The sequence below is a fragment of the Lycorma delicatula genome, chromosome 5 (assembly GCF_047948215.1).
Source record: "Lycorma delicatula isolate Av1 chromosome 5, ASM4794821v1, whole genome shotgun sequence".
Lineage (NCBI taxonomy): Eukaryota > Metazoa > Arthropoda > Insecta > Hemiptera > Fulgoridae > Lycorma > Lycorma delicatula.
The window spans coordinates 1,701,050-1,718,306 of record NC_134459.1 but is presented as its reverse complement, the minus strand read 5'-3'; the positions used below and the strand labels follow the sequence as shown (position 1 = coordinate 1,718,306).

The window sequence follows — 17,257 nt, the reverse complement described above, 5'->3', positions numbered from 1 at the left end:
GTTCATTGTTTTTTGTTGCCAATCATTTAATTGCCCTTTGGTTTGGTATAATTTTCCTGATCTTAATTTATATACACTTTCTCTAGTTTTCAAATTTTCTCTCTCTTTTCATTCGTCATTCTCTCTTAATATTTTTATTCTTTCCTTGGTGTAATGTTTTCTTCCTCTTTATATTTATCACCTTACCTTAATCTTTTTAGTCTTTCTTTGGTATCAACATTTTCTTCCTCTTTATATTTATTATCTTCTCTTAATTTTTTTTATTCTTCCCTTGTTCTTAATATTTTCTTCCTCTTCCTTCATATTCATCCTCTTGTTGTTTTTTTTGAGATATATTTCTTCAATCTTTTTTTTCCTGTATGATTGTTTCATTTCATTTTTGAATATTTGCCAAATAATCCAATAATAAAAACTGAATATTTTATACCGTAAGGTCGAAATTAACATTTGTAACCAGTATACAGGAGTTCAAACGGAATAGTTTAAATTATTTTTAACTTATATTTATATGACACATCAGAAATCTGAAACTTGTTAATCAGCAACTCACGAAGGTATGAATAATACTGATTTAGTAATAAGAGTAATAATAAAGGGACTTTTGGGATATTCCATTTTAATTCAGCAAATGATCAGTGCATCACTATTTTTGATTTTGATTATATTTGGTATATGATAACTACCCGTCTTGTAGTAGCAGGTCTACTAACTTGGTTTCTAACTTGTAACAGGTAAAAACAGCCATTTTCATCACTTTTTCCATGACCTGTATGTAGCATTCTTATTTTACATCATACAAAGGTCAAAAAGGGCATTTTGGGAAGAGTAAAAATGGAACTTCATCTTAATGTACTCAAAATTCATTTTGTTATGTAACCAAATCTTGTAATGTTTACTGAAGTTACATTTACAAATTGTTTTTTTCAAATTTTGGGCCCAAAGTAAATAATGAAAGGGCTTAGGGTAAACAGGCCTGTTTTTTTACCTTTTAACTCTTAGGTACTAGTAGTACTTATAAAAAAAAATTGGACTGTTACTGAGTGTTCTTTATTAAAGAAAATGGCCACCATGTCTTTTGAAAATGTCTCATTTTTGGGGCCCAAAATCCACATGTGGGACAGTTGGCAAAAGTCTGAAATGTTTACAGCAATAAGTAATTTTTATGTTCTTTAAAACCATATAAAATTTATTTTGTTACTCAAATAGGTTGACGAGTAATGAAACCAAGAAAACCGCTAAAAACACCATTGTTTCTAACTGTAAACAACGTATCCAAAAATACTGATATTATGTATTTTTTCCAGATTTTAAAAATATAACTAAACTCATTAGAATGAATAAATTGATAATTAATTACAAAAATGATAAATAAAGTCAATTACAAAATGATAAATAGTGAATTACAGAATGATAAATAATAATTACAAAATTATAAACAATTCAAATACATTAACAAGTTGTTCAATTCACTTTTACGCCTGCTAATGGAAGTTATGAATAAATCTTGCACTTCTGATAACAAACAAACTTTGTACTGCTGCCATTTTTTTATTGAGTAGAACTGATAAGTCTTTGATGCAATGTTATGTACTCTTCTAGTAGCTGATAGAAAAAGCTCTGAAGGCATGAAAATCGTTAAAATATTTTCCAGTTGAACCCATGTTTGATTATCCCTCAATGATTCCTTGAATGAAGAACCAGGACCCTGCGGATGGAAAAAGTGTATTTGATATTCCTCTTCATTTTCATGTATTTTGACTTCAATGACTTTGCCTAACCACCACTTGCCATCATATACACAGCAGATATATTTTTTTATATTTTGGCTTTGGTAGACCTATAAAGCAATCAGAAACACTAATGTCTTCGTGTACCGTTACTAACATAATTATTTCTGATTCAGAGGTCACCCGGGCTTTCAGAATACATTTCTGACTTGGAACATAACTGTGAAAGGCTCTTGTTTCTGTGACTCTTGTGATTACCTGATAACGAGAACTGAGGTATTCTTCAATCTCTTTAATATCTATGTTAGAGCAGAAAATAAATGTTATATTTTTAATATTGTCTTTGCAGTAATTGTACATTTCAGAAGGTGTAACAATTGTTGACGGTCCTTTCATGTTTTGCTTTAGTCACAGTTCTTTTTGCAGATCGACCAAAATCATCACATGGCACTTTTCCATGGTATGAGGTAAAAAAAAAAAGCCATTCAGCTGCGATTTCAAAATCCTCTTGAAGGTAGCACAAATTTGTGAAATTGTTTTATTTTTATACTGGGCTGAGGAACTATAAGAAAAATAAAAAAAATTGTTTAACTTGCGGTAACAGTGTTTTTACTTTATTTTATAACTTGCTTTTGTAAGCAGAAGAACAATGTAGTATTGTGCTTAAAGTACTCACTAATCACACAAATACCTTTGGCTTTGTAATTTTCCTACTTTTTAAAAATATATGAGAAATGGATATACTGTAGCATAGGTTTTTGACCAGTGGTATGACTGGATTTCATCCTGTATCACAAAAGGAAAATTTTGAGAGAAATCTCCTATTACAATACATTCACCCTCCAACAAGTTTTCCTTTTTAATGTTGAGGAAATTAGAATGTTTCTTTCCAACAAAATGAGCCTTTTTAGATATTTAAATTTTCAGTAAGTTTATCTAAGTTCTCTTGAAATGGAAGAATTTAAGTAGTTCACAAAAGTCAACAGAAACGCACTGTTTGAAGATAATTTCACAATCAAAATCATCCCAGCTCTCTTGCAGTAATCTGAGCACTTCATTAGTGCCTGGAAATATTTCACACTGTGACAGTATGCGTGCTTCATTTTCTACATCACATACCACGTTTGAAAGAGAATTTTATAATCAAATTTCATTTTTATAGCAGATAACGAGTTTTAGATTTTGGTGACCGACACAACCACAAACAGAGTGACTACCTGACCCACCAGCCTGCAAAACACAAAATTTATGTCTTAAATCAGCAAATTTTGAAAAACCAAATTTTAAATTATGTTTTTCTTCGAAGACTGTGTACAATTCTTTTAAGTTACATACAATAAGCCATTTTTGAATATTAATTTTCTTCCAGTCAGCTTGTCTTACAGAGACACAATCCTTCTTGCCTGGCATCATTTGGCTGTGCTCATCATTCTGGTAAAAATTTTTTGGCCACTACAAGTGGGTAGTTATCATATATCAAATATGATAAAAATCAAAAACAGTGATGCAGTAAAATTTTTGAAAATTTATTGAATTAAAATGGAATACCCCTTTTACTCTATCCTAATATTTCAAGTAAGGTTGTTGAATTAATAATTATATAAATATTTGATGTTAATAAAAACTAATATTTCACAAATTGTGTAACTGTCCACTTTATTAAAGAATTGGTGGATCATATTTCACTTTCAAATGAAATAAGTTTAAATGAAGTACAGCAAAAAATGTGTATATGTAATTTTAATAGACATACAAGGAATTCATGTAGTGTCCACATTAGATTTTCTTACTTTTTTTATTAGCTTACATAGGATTAACAGATATATTTTTTCTGGACCGTAGTTAAGTTTATTGTTTTTTTTAGTTGAGCGTGGATATAGTTGGCTAATTTATTATTTAAAGTATAAAAATCCTGGCATGCTAAAGTATGAAAAAAATATATGCAAATTTTAAAACAGCCTCCTGATAGGTTTTTAAAGATGTATTGTGCATTAGAATAAATTCAGCAATTTCCAAACACCATCATGTGGAGTAAAGCTCTTGGACCAGGCTGTTATCCTGTTTCCAATGAGTTCATTTATGGTCATATCTTTTGAAATAATTACAGGTGTATTAACTTATAAAATTGGACTGAAAGAAAGTACTGGTTTAATACTTTCAGAAGGTTTAGCTACTTTTTCTTAATCATTTATTATTTACTATATAGTGTTTGAGTACATAAACAGTTTTGAAGTTCAGAAAAATTTCTACAAGTTTTGCAAGTAAACGAAAATACCCTTCCTACTTGGTAAGTCTAAAAGATTTATTGGTAATTACGGTGATGTTAGATTTTTTATTTTAATAGCTAAAAATTTTAATTAATGACTTCAAATATTATTATTGTTATCTGAATCTTATGATTACTGTGATTTATTGTTTATAGGCCTGATGATTATAAATTAGCAGATATAAATCCAGAGGCTGATGACAATAAAGAAAACTTAGATATTAAAGATGATGACTTAACAGGTTTGTCATATTATGTATTCTTTTTGACTAAACTTTTTCACTTTTGTTATTTTGACTTTAGATTCATTTTATGGGTTATTGCATAAACCCAGGTCTTATATTTTGTATAGAATCTAAAGAAATAATGTATGTTCTGAAGAAATTGAACAATACTGAATCTGGTTTCTCTAAAATCATTGAAATTTGTTAGTAGATTGCTAAAGCAGGGTTGAAGATTAAAAAAAAAAAAAGTTTAAATTTAAATTGACTAATATCTTAACATTAATTCTAGAAGCAAGCAGTTAATTATAACATTGGTTTGTTATTTGGTTTCTCTTGCCACCACTCCATTTGGTAACCCTAACATAAGACCGATTATCTGTGCCACAAACGGCTACTGAGCCTCGAAACATTTCAGCGAACAGTGTCCTAAATAGCTCCTAGAGCTTATCTAACAGCGTGAGTGGACTAAGCACTGTGCCATACAACTTATGTGATCTAACCACTCGCTTGTCATATATTTACAAAAATGGGTAGGCGAACCCTGTCAACTACTAAAAATATATGACATTCATAAATTAAAATTTATTTCATGTATACAGCAATTCACTGCCACCAAGTACCTGTCGCTGAAAGCAAGTACCTATCCACCATATTAAAGCACTTGGAGACTTAATTGGCTGGGGGTCAGCCATATATCTCTAGGTAAGCTTCCCACAGCAGTGCGGTAGGAGTCTTTCCCTTAAGTAAACTACTGACGTCGGTTGAACAAAGCAACCGCATCAAGGAACTCTCACACGGTCCAAAAATCCGGCTCTCGTCATATTGACTCTACTCTTGTGAGTGGCGAAGTTTTCCCTTGACCAGTAAGTTCCAGGGTGGACCGGTCTCTGGCCCTCCCATAAGCAGGGCAGACAAACATCAGGTGTTCATTTGACCTGACCTCCCTGCAGACCCACAGCTCATCAGCAGCCAGGCGGAACCGAAACAGATATTGGTTTAAATTAACATGGTTGGTGAGCACCTGGGCATCCGTTGCCCTTAAAAAAGAATTCAAGGAATACCATCCCCCAGATCCTGTATAAGCTTGTACAGGGATTTTACCTTAGTTGTGGTGCCCCATTCCAGCTGCTATGCTTCCATCACGAGGATCTGCAGCCTCTTCCACAAGTGGCAGATGGGCAACTGAACAAAATTTAGAACCGGTGCATTGTGATTACTGTCCTGTTCTGGTACTGGCCCGGCCCCAAACCACATCCCAAATAACTCAGCCTCCTGGCCTCTTCGCAATCACCAAATGGCTGCCCAAACTTTCACCACTACATTGATTGGGAGAGCCTTTCCCAATACAGTGGTAGCCTCAGGAAGTTGTTTTAAACACACCAATGCATACAATTAAGACTCTGCACTGGATACTCCTTAAATTCTGAAGAAGTGCTCTATTTATATCCAACCTATGTGCTCAAATGGGCGCCACGTAAGAAGTCATGCTTTTGAAGACACCTCGGTAAGCCATGTACATTTGATGGCCAGACAACCCATAGTCCATTCGAGTGATCCTCCTAAGTTTGTGCATCACTGAGACGGCGTCTGCTGCTACTTGCCTAATGTGGTTGCTAAACAGCAACTTCTCATCAAACAAAAAACCTAGGTACTTGTGAACTCTCACTTGACTGATTACATAGCCTTTATACTTAATTTGGGGGTTTCGACTGTACGATAATTTGTCTGCACTCTTGAGAAGCATATATTTTGTCTTGGGCAAAGAAATCATTAAATTTTGAATGTCCATCCAGCCCTCCGCGATTGACAAGGCCGCTTGCGCTTGATCTTCCAGCTGCAGTCGTGAATTACCACGAACTAAAAGGAGACAGTCATCAGCCTGGGTAGTGTCTCCTTCTGGGAATGTCAGTCCCACAAACCCATAAAATACCTGGTTCCACAGCAAGGGATCGAGAACGAAACCCTGCGGGCTTCCCCTGGTGATGAATTTTTCCACAGCTATCTTTAAACAGAGCCGTAAGATTAGACAAATAGTCATATACTACAGCCTGCAGGGCTATGGGAACATTGCGGTGTTCCAACTCATAGAGGACACAACTCCAACACAAGGAAAGAAATGCTGCCTCTATGTCTATAAAAATTACCAAAACATATTTACGGTCAGCGCTTTCTACCTCGGCAAGAGCATTTAAAATGCAATCCTCAGTGTCAACCCCTTTCATGAAGTCATACTGGCCTTGATTTAGAAAAAGGTTCACCTCAATGCTTTCCCAGAGCCGTTCCACAACTAGCCTTTCAGGCAATTTCCTGATTACCGCCAAGAGACTCATGGGTCGATAACTGCTGACTTCACTAGGATCCTTTCCTGGTTTTAAGAGCACCCTCATCAAAGCCACCTTTCAACAAGTCTGAAAGCAACCCCAGCTTTGGCACCCTGAGACAAGTCTGTCAAGTGGCTCTCTTATGACAGGCAGTAGATGATAGAATATATTCGGGTCAGGTTAGTCAATCCCCGTGCCTTTTTCAGTGCCATTTGAGAAACCATTCGGTCTATATCAATGGGATTTACATCCTGTACACCAGGGAAGGATATAGCCCCTGCCCTAATACCGACTTTCACTTCACCCTCCAGAGCACGTGGAAACAGAGTAAACAGGAATGCCTGGTAAGTCTTCACAGATGTTAATGTGTGGTCCTGACCACCAAACCCACATCGAGCACTGGACTGCACGTACAATGACTTTGGCCAGTAATATGATTTCATGAGCTGCCAGGGACTTCACTGCAACTCGCACATGGAATCTGACCAACATTTGAGTCTGGCTTCCTTGATGGCATGAACATACTTGTTACGAACATGCTGGTAGATCTGCAGATGCTCAGTGCGCACGTCATCAATAATAATCCCTGATATGGAGCGACGCTGATATTTTCGCCTAGCGGACATAACACTTATGTGCAGCACACTCAGGTTAGAGGACCTACAACTTTTTTCTTGATCTCTGTCTGCATCAAACAGATGGCTCCCTAGAACCAGTGGCCGTGATGGCTCCAGGCATTGTTTAATCAACGAACTAGCCACTGCACACATGTCTGTCCATTGGCCGTGGCCACCATAGGACCCTGTTGCAGCCAGTCTTGATGGCCCAGTTGAATCTTGAGTTGCTCAGCCACCAATTCCATTTCCTCCTTGTGCTCCATGTGCCATTCCAGTCCCTGTAAGGCAGCTGTGCACTCGTGCCACAGCCTGTCCTGATCCAGGCCCCTATGGTTATAGCGATCCAGATCTGGAGCTCTTGACCACCTCCATAAGCAATCTCATAGGTTATAAGCCTGTGATCGCTCACACTGGTCTCAGGCCAGACTGTCCAACTACTTGTACTTTGCAGCAAGTCGCCCCTCACCAAAGTGATGTCAATGTAATTTTCCCCCAGTTCGAAAGAGAAAGTTGGCGGTTGTTCTCCATCTTTAATCAGGTGGAGGTTCCTGGCGTCCATGAACTGTTCGAGATCAGCGCCTCTGGGGTCAGTGAGTAGTGATCTCCAGGCGGAAGACTTGGTGTTAGCGTCCAGAGCACTCTGATGCCCAGGAGATTGTCCAGAATCCTGCTCAACTTCGCCTGCAAGTCATCAATACTCTATCCAACCTGGAAGTATCCTGCCACTAGCATGACATCGAGTGTACCCCTTGTGACTTGCACAACAGTGAATTGCTTGTCCGACCATTAGGGTATACAAAAGACACCCAATGAATCTGAACCAACCACGACCGTGGAGAGCAGCCATCCCTCATAAAAATAAATGACATCCACCCAATGGAAGCAGACCACCCTGCCCCCGACCGTGTATGACTCCTGGACCAAGAGGACCTCAAAGTTGTATTCCTCAAGGAGCGTCATGACTTCTCTGGTGGCCACCTGGGCATTATGCAAGTCCAACTGTCCCAGGCACAACTGTTCAACATGGTGTCTGTTCTCAAAGGCATCCTTCAATTCAGGCATCGCCATAAGCTGTTTTTTCCAGCTTTCATCTGTGCAATATGATACACCTTGCACTGTCTATCCCCGACCTGGTGTCCAGCATCACTGCCTTTCACTAAGGTACAGGTGGCGCACTTGACAGGGCAATTGGCTGCCCTGTGCCCTGGAACAGCACAGTGACCACATTCCTCCAACTGCACTCTGCAGTGGAGAGAGGTGTGACCAAAGTCCTGACACTTTTAGCGACCTCTATATGGTCCACTCGAAAAACAGACATCCGGCAGGCCACCAAGACCTGCCGGATCTTTGGTGAGCTTTCCAACACCCAGTAACTCTTTGGCGCTTCCTTCCTCCCCAGCTACCTGACCACCTTGGTTTTCTGAAGGAAATCCTTGACGGATATATACAATGTAGGATTTTGCCTGTGCACAGTCCGGAGGATTTCGGGCTCCTCCACCCTTGTCGCCCTTGGCTTATTGTACACCAATATCTGCAGCCTTTGCTCGGTCAGCAACTGAGCCTTCAACCTGTTCCGTGTCAGAACACCAGCCTCCAGCAGCTGTTTTGCTTGCCGCTCACTTATGATGACCAAGATGACATCGTGATCCCTTGTTTTAGTGACCCAGGAAACTTGGATCTTTTCCCTCTGTGGTCCAAGACCTTCTTCAGGGTTAGCTTCGTTGCTAATGATGAAGCCCCTGGACCAGGTCTTAGTGGAACCACCTTAACGGTAGTCTGCTTAATTTTAGCAATCAGTGCCTGAACTGGAAGCGGTGGATTAATCTGCTTAGGCGTAGGCATGGCAGTTACTGGAGTGAAGGAGACAGGCTTTTTAACCTTCTCCTACACCCATTTAATAGACTTCCTCGCATTTTAATGCCAGATCTGAGACCAACAATGCACATTGACTCAAATAGGAGTTGACAAGCTGCCAAAGCTCCAATGACACTCTCAACTCCTTTTTTGAGGAGATTTTGGTCCACTCCGACCGCATCTCCTCGATCCGTTCTAAACCTTCAGACCTGGAGTTCACTTGCTTCTCAGCAGGCTTACCTCCCGCCTAGGGCCAATCACCACATCGCCATCAACCACTTCCCTTGACTTCACGAAGAGCCGCCCTTCGGGCTTGGCTTGTCCCTCCTTGCCGTGCACTCTTTGTGCGGTTCTGGCCTCAGCCTTCCCTTCACAACTTGTGACAGATGTTTCGGTCAGATTTTTTATGCAGTTTGCTTCATGAGGGCACAGCACTTTCCCTGAAGAAACCTGAGACTTCCTTTGCAGAGGACTGGGGCATCTGCAGAGACCTGCCGATTGATCTTCTCAGCTGGAAGGAGTCAATGGCCACCAAGTTCTTGGCAAAACCAACCAATTCCTCCAAGCAATCTCCCCCAGATTGGACCACCTGTTCTCACATAACCTTGCTTAAAACATCAAAAGCAAAAAGGTCCTAAGTCAAACCACCAGCGTGGTTGGCTTTGAAATTGCTTCCCAAACCTGCCAGAGGATCCAACATTTTATTGGCCTCACGAACTACAAATTGGGGACACCGACAGACAAAGAAAACATCCTTATTAAACCATTGGTGGCCTTCCTACAACACACTATGCCGTTGTTCTGTGAAACACTTTGCAGCAATGCAGGTTGACTAACTGCCATTGATTGTTGTACAGCCCCGAAAATGTTACGTAGAACACTGTCCTTACAGAAAATTGCTACCGGTAATGCAGATTGCAGGTTTGCAATACAGACCAGAGGCTGAGACGCAATTATTATAATATGTATAATCATAAAGAGTATCTTGTCCTATTAAACAGTAAAACATAAATAGAAAATTAAGTTATGACTGCATGCAATGATAGCAGTTACAAGAATTTAAGGTACAATTTCATAAAAAAATAAAACATGGAATTCCTAAATCAATTCAAAAAATGTAGATGTATTTTATTAGGATGATTGGGAGTTTTTTAAACAAGTTCAGTAATCTTTTATATTTTACATATTACAATAATTACTTCTGTCCTTTAACTCTTATATTAATTTCATATAATAGTCGTGCTTTTGGTGTCTAAAAAATAATTTTTTTAAAATTTATCAAAATAATTCTTATTCTAATTTTTTCCAATACTTTTTTTTTGTTCCAGTTGATATGACTGAGGTGCCAACTAAATGTGTATCTTATACTAAAACTATTCAAGTAAATGCACAAGTTCAGTTTATAGATTTTGAAGGTCGTTCTGATGGGGAGTCATTATTAAAAATTATTAATCAGTTGAAACCACGTCGATTGATTTTAGTTAGAGGTTCACCAGAGAGCACAAACGCTATGGTTGCTCAAACTAGTCAATGGAAGGATTCTAAAGTATTTGCTCCTAAGAAGGGAGAAGTTATAGATGCAACTACAGAAAGCCACATTTATCAGGTAATTAATGAATTAGAAATTTATTTCTCAGAAACTCAAACAGATGATAATTAAGTTTTATTTAATTATACAAATGTGTATGTGCTTTGAAAGCTTAGTATTAGGAAGCTTATGTGGTGAAAATAAAATTCCATTTATTACCAAGATCCAAAATAGCATTTTTTTCATGATGGCTTCCATATTGTAATATACTGCCAGAAAAATGTTTAAATAATATTCTTTCCCAGATAGGTATTGTGCAAGTTGTGTCAGCTGCTGCTGTGGCTGATAGCGTGGAGTCCATAATGAAACAAAGTCAGGGGTGTGAACTGAAGTCGAGTTCACTAAGGGAACTAGGACTAAATTTTGTTGTTGCGAACAACATTTCTGGGGCTATGCTTTTGTTAAATTACCTTGTATTTTGAGACATTTACTAGAAATTGCTCAAATTAAAGGTAGAACTAGGCGCGGGGTTTGCGCTTCCGTGAATTTGGTTAGCTAGTTCAGAGGGCAACGATGTAGGACATTCAAGATGTCCAAACGAGGCCTACAGCGAAGGCAAAAGCCGAGTTTGAAAATCAGCGATGTAAATATCTACCGAGGCATTTACATCTGTAGCATCCCAACGAGGCCTGGCTTATTACTATGGGATGTAAAATGTTAGAGGGTGAAAGACAACTCCCGTTAAAGCCCATCAGGGGCTAGGAACAGAGGAGGTGTGGTGACCGTCACAAGGTGGGTGTCTTCCCCTACAGGGTTGGGATGTGGCTGATAGCTGCTAATGGTTGTCACTTTTATTGGTGTGGCAAATTTAAATGTTGGCTTTAGCTGCTGAGATTCTGTTCTATTTAGAGTTCTGGAATCTAAAAATAATTGAAACAACCATTGACCATGTCATTTCTTTTGCCTTTCTCTTTTGTGGACTGAAAATGAGATCCATTCTACATACTCTGGATTCTAAATTATAAAAAGTATTACAGTTTAATACAGTAGACCATTCAAAAATTTTTGTGCATGATATACTAGAAAGCACTTTTTAATTGACAGAAACATTCTACTCATTTCTGCTTCAGTTTGGATTCATATGCTGCTCAATTTGCCATCCTCTGAACTGTATTGAATTACAGACTTAGATATTCAGATAAGGTTATTGATAACTAACTCTCTCTTCTCATTGTATACTCCCATGTGCTTTAGCACAAAATTTATGTTTTAAATAGCACATCTTTTGTAATACATTAAGATTACATTATGTTTTAAACCTTATCATTAAATACAAAACATTAAGCAAATTAAAGTAATTTTTTTTGTTTATTTAATATCTCTTAATATGTTTTATATTTCTTAATATGATTCTATTATTAATTCATTGCTGATTAGTGACCTATTTGTGAATATAATAATGTCTTTTACATTCATAGTAGTACATTTATATACAATTATTTTTTTTATTTTTTAGGTTAGGTTAACTGATGCATTAATCAGCTCGCTAGAATTCCAGAAAGGTAAAGATGCTGAACTAGCATGGTTAGATGCTCAAACTGTAATTAAAAACAAGGGTTGTGATGCTAAACCCACTCCTATGGAAACTGACCAGGAGGAAGGTATACATAATTATTCTTTGCCATTAACTTACCTATGTTCTTAAAAATATTTTATTAACTCTTCATTGCAGGACTTTTCATTTTTTTTTGCATGGCATTACTTCCGCCACCATCCCATTCGGTTGCCCTAAAGCATAAGACTGAATGTCTGTGCCACAAATGGCTACTGAGCCTCGAATCAGTTTAGCAACCAGTGTGCTAACGAGCTCCTAAAGCTAACCTAATTGCATGAGCGAACTAAGCACGGTGCCACACACACTTGCTTCGTGTCCCATTGCTCACTTATCATATATTTTAAAATGGGTAGGCGCACCCTGTCAACTACTAAAATATTTATGACATTCAATAAATTAAATTTATCTTGTGAAGATAGCAATTCACTGCCACGCCTAGATCGCTGAATGCCAGCAAGTACCTGTCCACCAATATTAAAGTGCTTGGAGCTTTAATTGGCTGATGGCCAGCCATAACTCTCGAGTAGTTTCCCACATCAACAAGGTAGGAGTCTTTCCCTTAATTAATATAGAAATCCATCATATACGAGGTTCCGTAGCAGGGGGCCGAGAACAGAACCGCTGCGGGCTTCCCCTGGTGACGGACCGTTCCACAGCCAGGTGCACATCTCTAAACAGAGTCGTATGGTTAGTCAAATAGTCACGCACTACGGCCTGCTGGGCCACGGGAACATTGCAGCACTCCAACTTATAGAGGACAGAATTCCAACACAAGGAAGGAAATGCGACCTCTATGTCGATAAAAATTGCCAAAACCTATTTACAGTCGGTGCCTTCCACCTCGGCAAGAGCATTTAAGATGCAATCATCAGAGCCAACCCCTTTCATGAAGCCATACTGGCCTTGATTTAGAAGTGAGTTCATATGGATGCTTTCCCAGAGCCGTTCCACAACCAACCTTCAAGCAACTTGCCGATTACCGGCAAGAGGCTGATGGGTCAATAACTGCCGACCTCACTCGGATCCTTTCCTGATTTTAAGAGCATCCTCATCAAAGCCATCTTCCAACAATTCGGAAAGCAACCCCAGCTTAGGTACCCTGAGAACAGCCTGCCAAGCGGCTCTCTTATGACAGGCAGCAGATGATAGAAAATATCCAAGTCAAGTTCGTCAATCCTCGGTGCCTTTCTCAGTGCCATTTGGTCTATATGTACGGGTTCCACAGCCCGTACATCAGGGAATGGTGTCTTACCCGCCTGGAGTATCCAGGAATGCCTGGTAAGTCACCTCAGATGTTAAAGTGTGTTCATGACCACCAAACCCGCAGCGAACACTGAACTGCACGTGCAATAACTTTAACATGGCTTCGCTAGCTGCAAGGGGCTGCGCTGCAACTTGCGCATGGAGACTTGCCAAAACTTGAGTTTGGCTTCCTTGATGGCATGAATGTACTCATTATGAGCGCGCCAGTAGATCAGCAGATCCTCAGCGCCAACAATAATCCCTTGCATCATGATGCTGGTATCTTCTTCTAGCAGACATAACTCTTGTGCACAGCACGCTAAAGTCAGAGGACCACTTCTTTTTCCCAGGTTTCCGCCTGCATTTAACAGATGGCTCCCTGGAAGCAGCGGTCAGCTCCAGGCACTCTTCGGTCAGTGGACTGGCCACTACCTAAGGGTCTGTCCAAGGCTGCCATAGGACTCTATTGCAGCATGTCTTGATGTTCTGGCTGAATTGTTTACCCATCAATTCTATCTCCTCCCTATGCTCCATGCACTATTCCAACCCCTGTAAGGCAGCCGCACACTCGTACCGCAGCCTGTGCTGATCCAGTCCCCTTAGGTTATGGCTACCCGAATCTGGAGCTCGGACTGCCACTGTAAGCAATCTCATAGGTTATAAGCCTATGATCACTCACACTGGCCTCGGGCCAGACAGTCCAACTACTTTTACACCTCAACAGATCGCTTATTATCAAGGTGATGTCGATGTAACTTTCCCCCAGTTCAGAAGAGAAAGTAGAGGTTCCTGGCTTCAACGAACTGTGCACGACCAGCGTCTCTGGGGTCAGTGAGCAGTGAACCCCAGGTGGAAGACTTGGCATCAGTGTCTAGAGCAACCAGCACTCTGATACCCAGGAGACTGTCCAGAATTCGCCCCAACTTTGCCAACAATTCATTGATACTCCATCCAAGCTGGAAGTATCCCAACACCAGTACAATCACCCTCGTGATTCACACGACAGTGAATTTCTCATCAGAAAACTGACTGTCATAAATGTAGTTCAGCAATTCACCACAGTACAGAACCAAATATTCTCTTACCTTATTTATTAGTACAGTGATGTATTTAGTGGCTGGCCGCAAAGATGTTTAAAAAATTTTAATTATTTGGCTACACATATTTTATATATGTAACAACTTTGTATTTTAATGTGATATTTTGAAATTTTAATTTTAATCAACTGGTGATGAGGAATTCCTTGAAAGCGCTATTTGTAAATAAGAGAAAATAATAAAAATGAAAACATAAGGTAGGAGCAATAAATTTGGTTCTATACTGTGGTGGATTGCTGAATTTTGTTGTTTTTTTTTAATATTAAATATATATATATATATTATTTTTTTTTTTTAAATCATATAATTCATTAACATATTGACCATTGTGTTAATACAATTTAATATTAAATGAAATATAAACCACTAAATAGCCACAGTAAATTGTTAAGTTAAACTTACCATATTAATTCCAAAAATTAATTTTTATGGGATCCTACATCTTCACTTGTTATTAAATTCTATAATTACATTAAGACATAATTATTTATAATTTGGTTAATTTAGATGAATAGCAGAATTTGCATATTCGTTCTTAATAAATGTCAAAATTTTCAAAAATAAATGCTGGTCTTTTGTCAGCCATCAGTTGCTGTTTGCTTATCTTTCAGGTGAGTAGTGGTAGAAGTTACCATAAGAAGTTCTGCTTTCTGGTCAAATATGTTTTCTGATCTCAAGTCACAATTTCTGGTCTCTGATTTAATTTCTTAGTACAGAAGGAATTAATTCTATCAAAATTCACTGTGAATTACGTGCTGTGTAGGTGTACTATGGTATATAGATGGTAATAGGTTTATAATAATCAACTTGTTTATTTAGTGAAGGAAAGGTGAGGCAGTGGTATAATGTATAAAATGTTTCTAATGATGATTGTAGTGAAAAGTGTTAAGTACAGTATAGATTTTGTTAAATAAGTTAACAAAAGTTTAAGAAAATCAGTGCTTCATGTAAACAGTATTCTTGTAATGAAGTTTTTTCACCTTTCATAGATTACAATGTACAATTGTTACTGTAAAATGGTTGTTTCTGTAAAATTGCGTATAAGTTGAGTCCTGAAATTGTTGACTGACATTTACAGAAATTAAAAGACTGTGTGTAGATTTTTAGACTTTGTGTGTGACATTTTTCCTAGTGTGACTTTGATAAAACTTGCATTTCATATATCTATGGCTAGTCAAAATACCAGGGCATACAATGATATCATTTAAATACAGTGAAGGCAAAAAATTTCAAAGAAACTCAATCAGTATTTAAGATCATGGTCAGTGTTTCCTGTAATCAAGCATTTTTTCATTTTGGTTGATTTTGTTAAATCAAAATCACATCAGAGTGTACCTGGCACACTTTTTAAAGCAAAGCTTACATTCAAGTGTGAGATATTGGCATTTAGACATTCTTATTCATGACAACACATATCCAGTAGTGCTATTTTTAATGTTTGTGAACGGCAATATTTCTAAACTAGTCTTTTTGATAACCTTCCTTTTAGCACAGATCGTGTGCTTAATGATTTTCATGTCTGTTGTTAACTCAAGAAATGATTTGGTTGGTTATCCAAAGTTTGATCAACAGTGTGGAGAGTTGAATGTGCCAATTCTGAGCTTGAAGAAACAACAGAAAAAAAAATCTTGTTCATTTTTACAAAAGGTCTTGTATAAAAAATATCATGTAGATTTTATTTAAGTTGAACCAGAAAATTATTTTAAATAAACCTTACTTTTGTTCTACATCTCTCTAGCTTATGCCATTAATCATCTTATGATGTTAGTTGTGCTGACCTAAATATTATTCTCAGTTATATATTTTTCCAACCGGTTTTCCAGCCACTGCTGGGTCTGGTATGTGATTATAGGCAAATGCTATTACTGCTACCGGCTTGCCATAGTTGCAGTGTAAGTGCAAATGTACTGGTAAACATATAGTCTGGAACAAACTCAGGTTGACCGCCCCTGAGACATGTGGTTAATTGAGACCCAACCACCAAAGAACACCAGTGTCCATCGATATTCTCAATTATTTAGATAAAATTGAATAAATTAATTGATTTTCTTTATTTGAGATGATCATTTGATTTATCCATTATTGTGATTGTGTATCATTTTCAAGCCTAACTTATATGGTGTTCACTTTCATTGTTTTCTATTTATTGAAATCTGTCAAGTTTCCTCTTCTTTTTCATTCAAAGTTATAAAGTGTAAGTAAAATTCTTGAAATCATGGTAATACCTTTGTCCTTATTCATATAGATGGAATTTAATAATTAAAACCCATTAAAAGTTTTTATTTCGGTTTATATTTTATATGTTATTAGTTTATTTTCCAAGTTGTATTTTGTTGATTTTTTTTATTAATTATTAAAATTTGCTTTTGATTATACTTAATTCTAAATGTTACTATCGTTTTTATTTTCAGAAACCTCACCAGAAGATGAGATATATACACTAGAACCATTACCAGTTAATCAGGTAATTTTTTTTATTAAATTTTCAAAATATTGTCCAACTAAATTGTAATAATAAAGTTTTGTAATAAACAAAAGTTTATTACAAAACTTTCTTGCTCTATAATTTACCAGAGTTTCGTTATAAACTCTGATAATAGCAAAATTCTTTTGATGTACATCTCTCTAGCTTATACTGTTTATCATTGTATGATATTAATTATATTGACCTAAATATTATTCTCAATTATATATTTTTCTCCAACCAGTTTTCCAGCTACCTTAGTTATGTTAGTGACAATATGGGGTACTTACGTATTAACACCA

The 17,257-nt window shown here is 37.5% G+C and overlaps 1 protein-coding gene across 3 annotated transcripts in view; it reads left to right on the top strand.

Moving 5' to 3' along the window:
- The window catches only part of Cpsf100 (cleavage and polyadenylation specificity factor subunit 2), a 65,416-nt gene that overhangs the window by 43,054 nt on the left and 5,105 nt on the right, over positions 1-17,257 (top strand). For all 3 annotated transcript variants that reach the window (XM_075365493.1, XM_075365491.1, XM_075365492.1), the window contains exons 10-13: positions 4,150-4,235; positions 10,338-10,615; positions 12,054-12,198; positions 16,903-16,955. In XM_075365493.1, the coding sequence (XP_075221608.1) occupies positions 4,150-4,235; positions 10,338-10,615; positions 12,054-12,198; positions 16,903-16,955 (562 nt within the window). The remainder of the gene's footprint in view (positions 1-4,149; positions 4,236-10,337; positions 10,616-12,053; positions 12,199-16,902; positions 16,956-17,257) is intronic.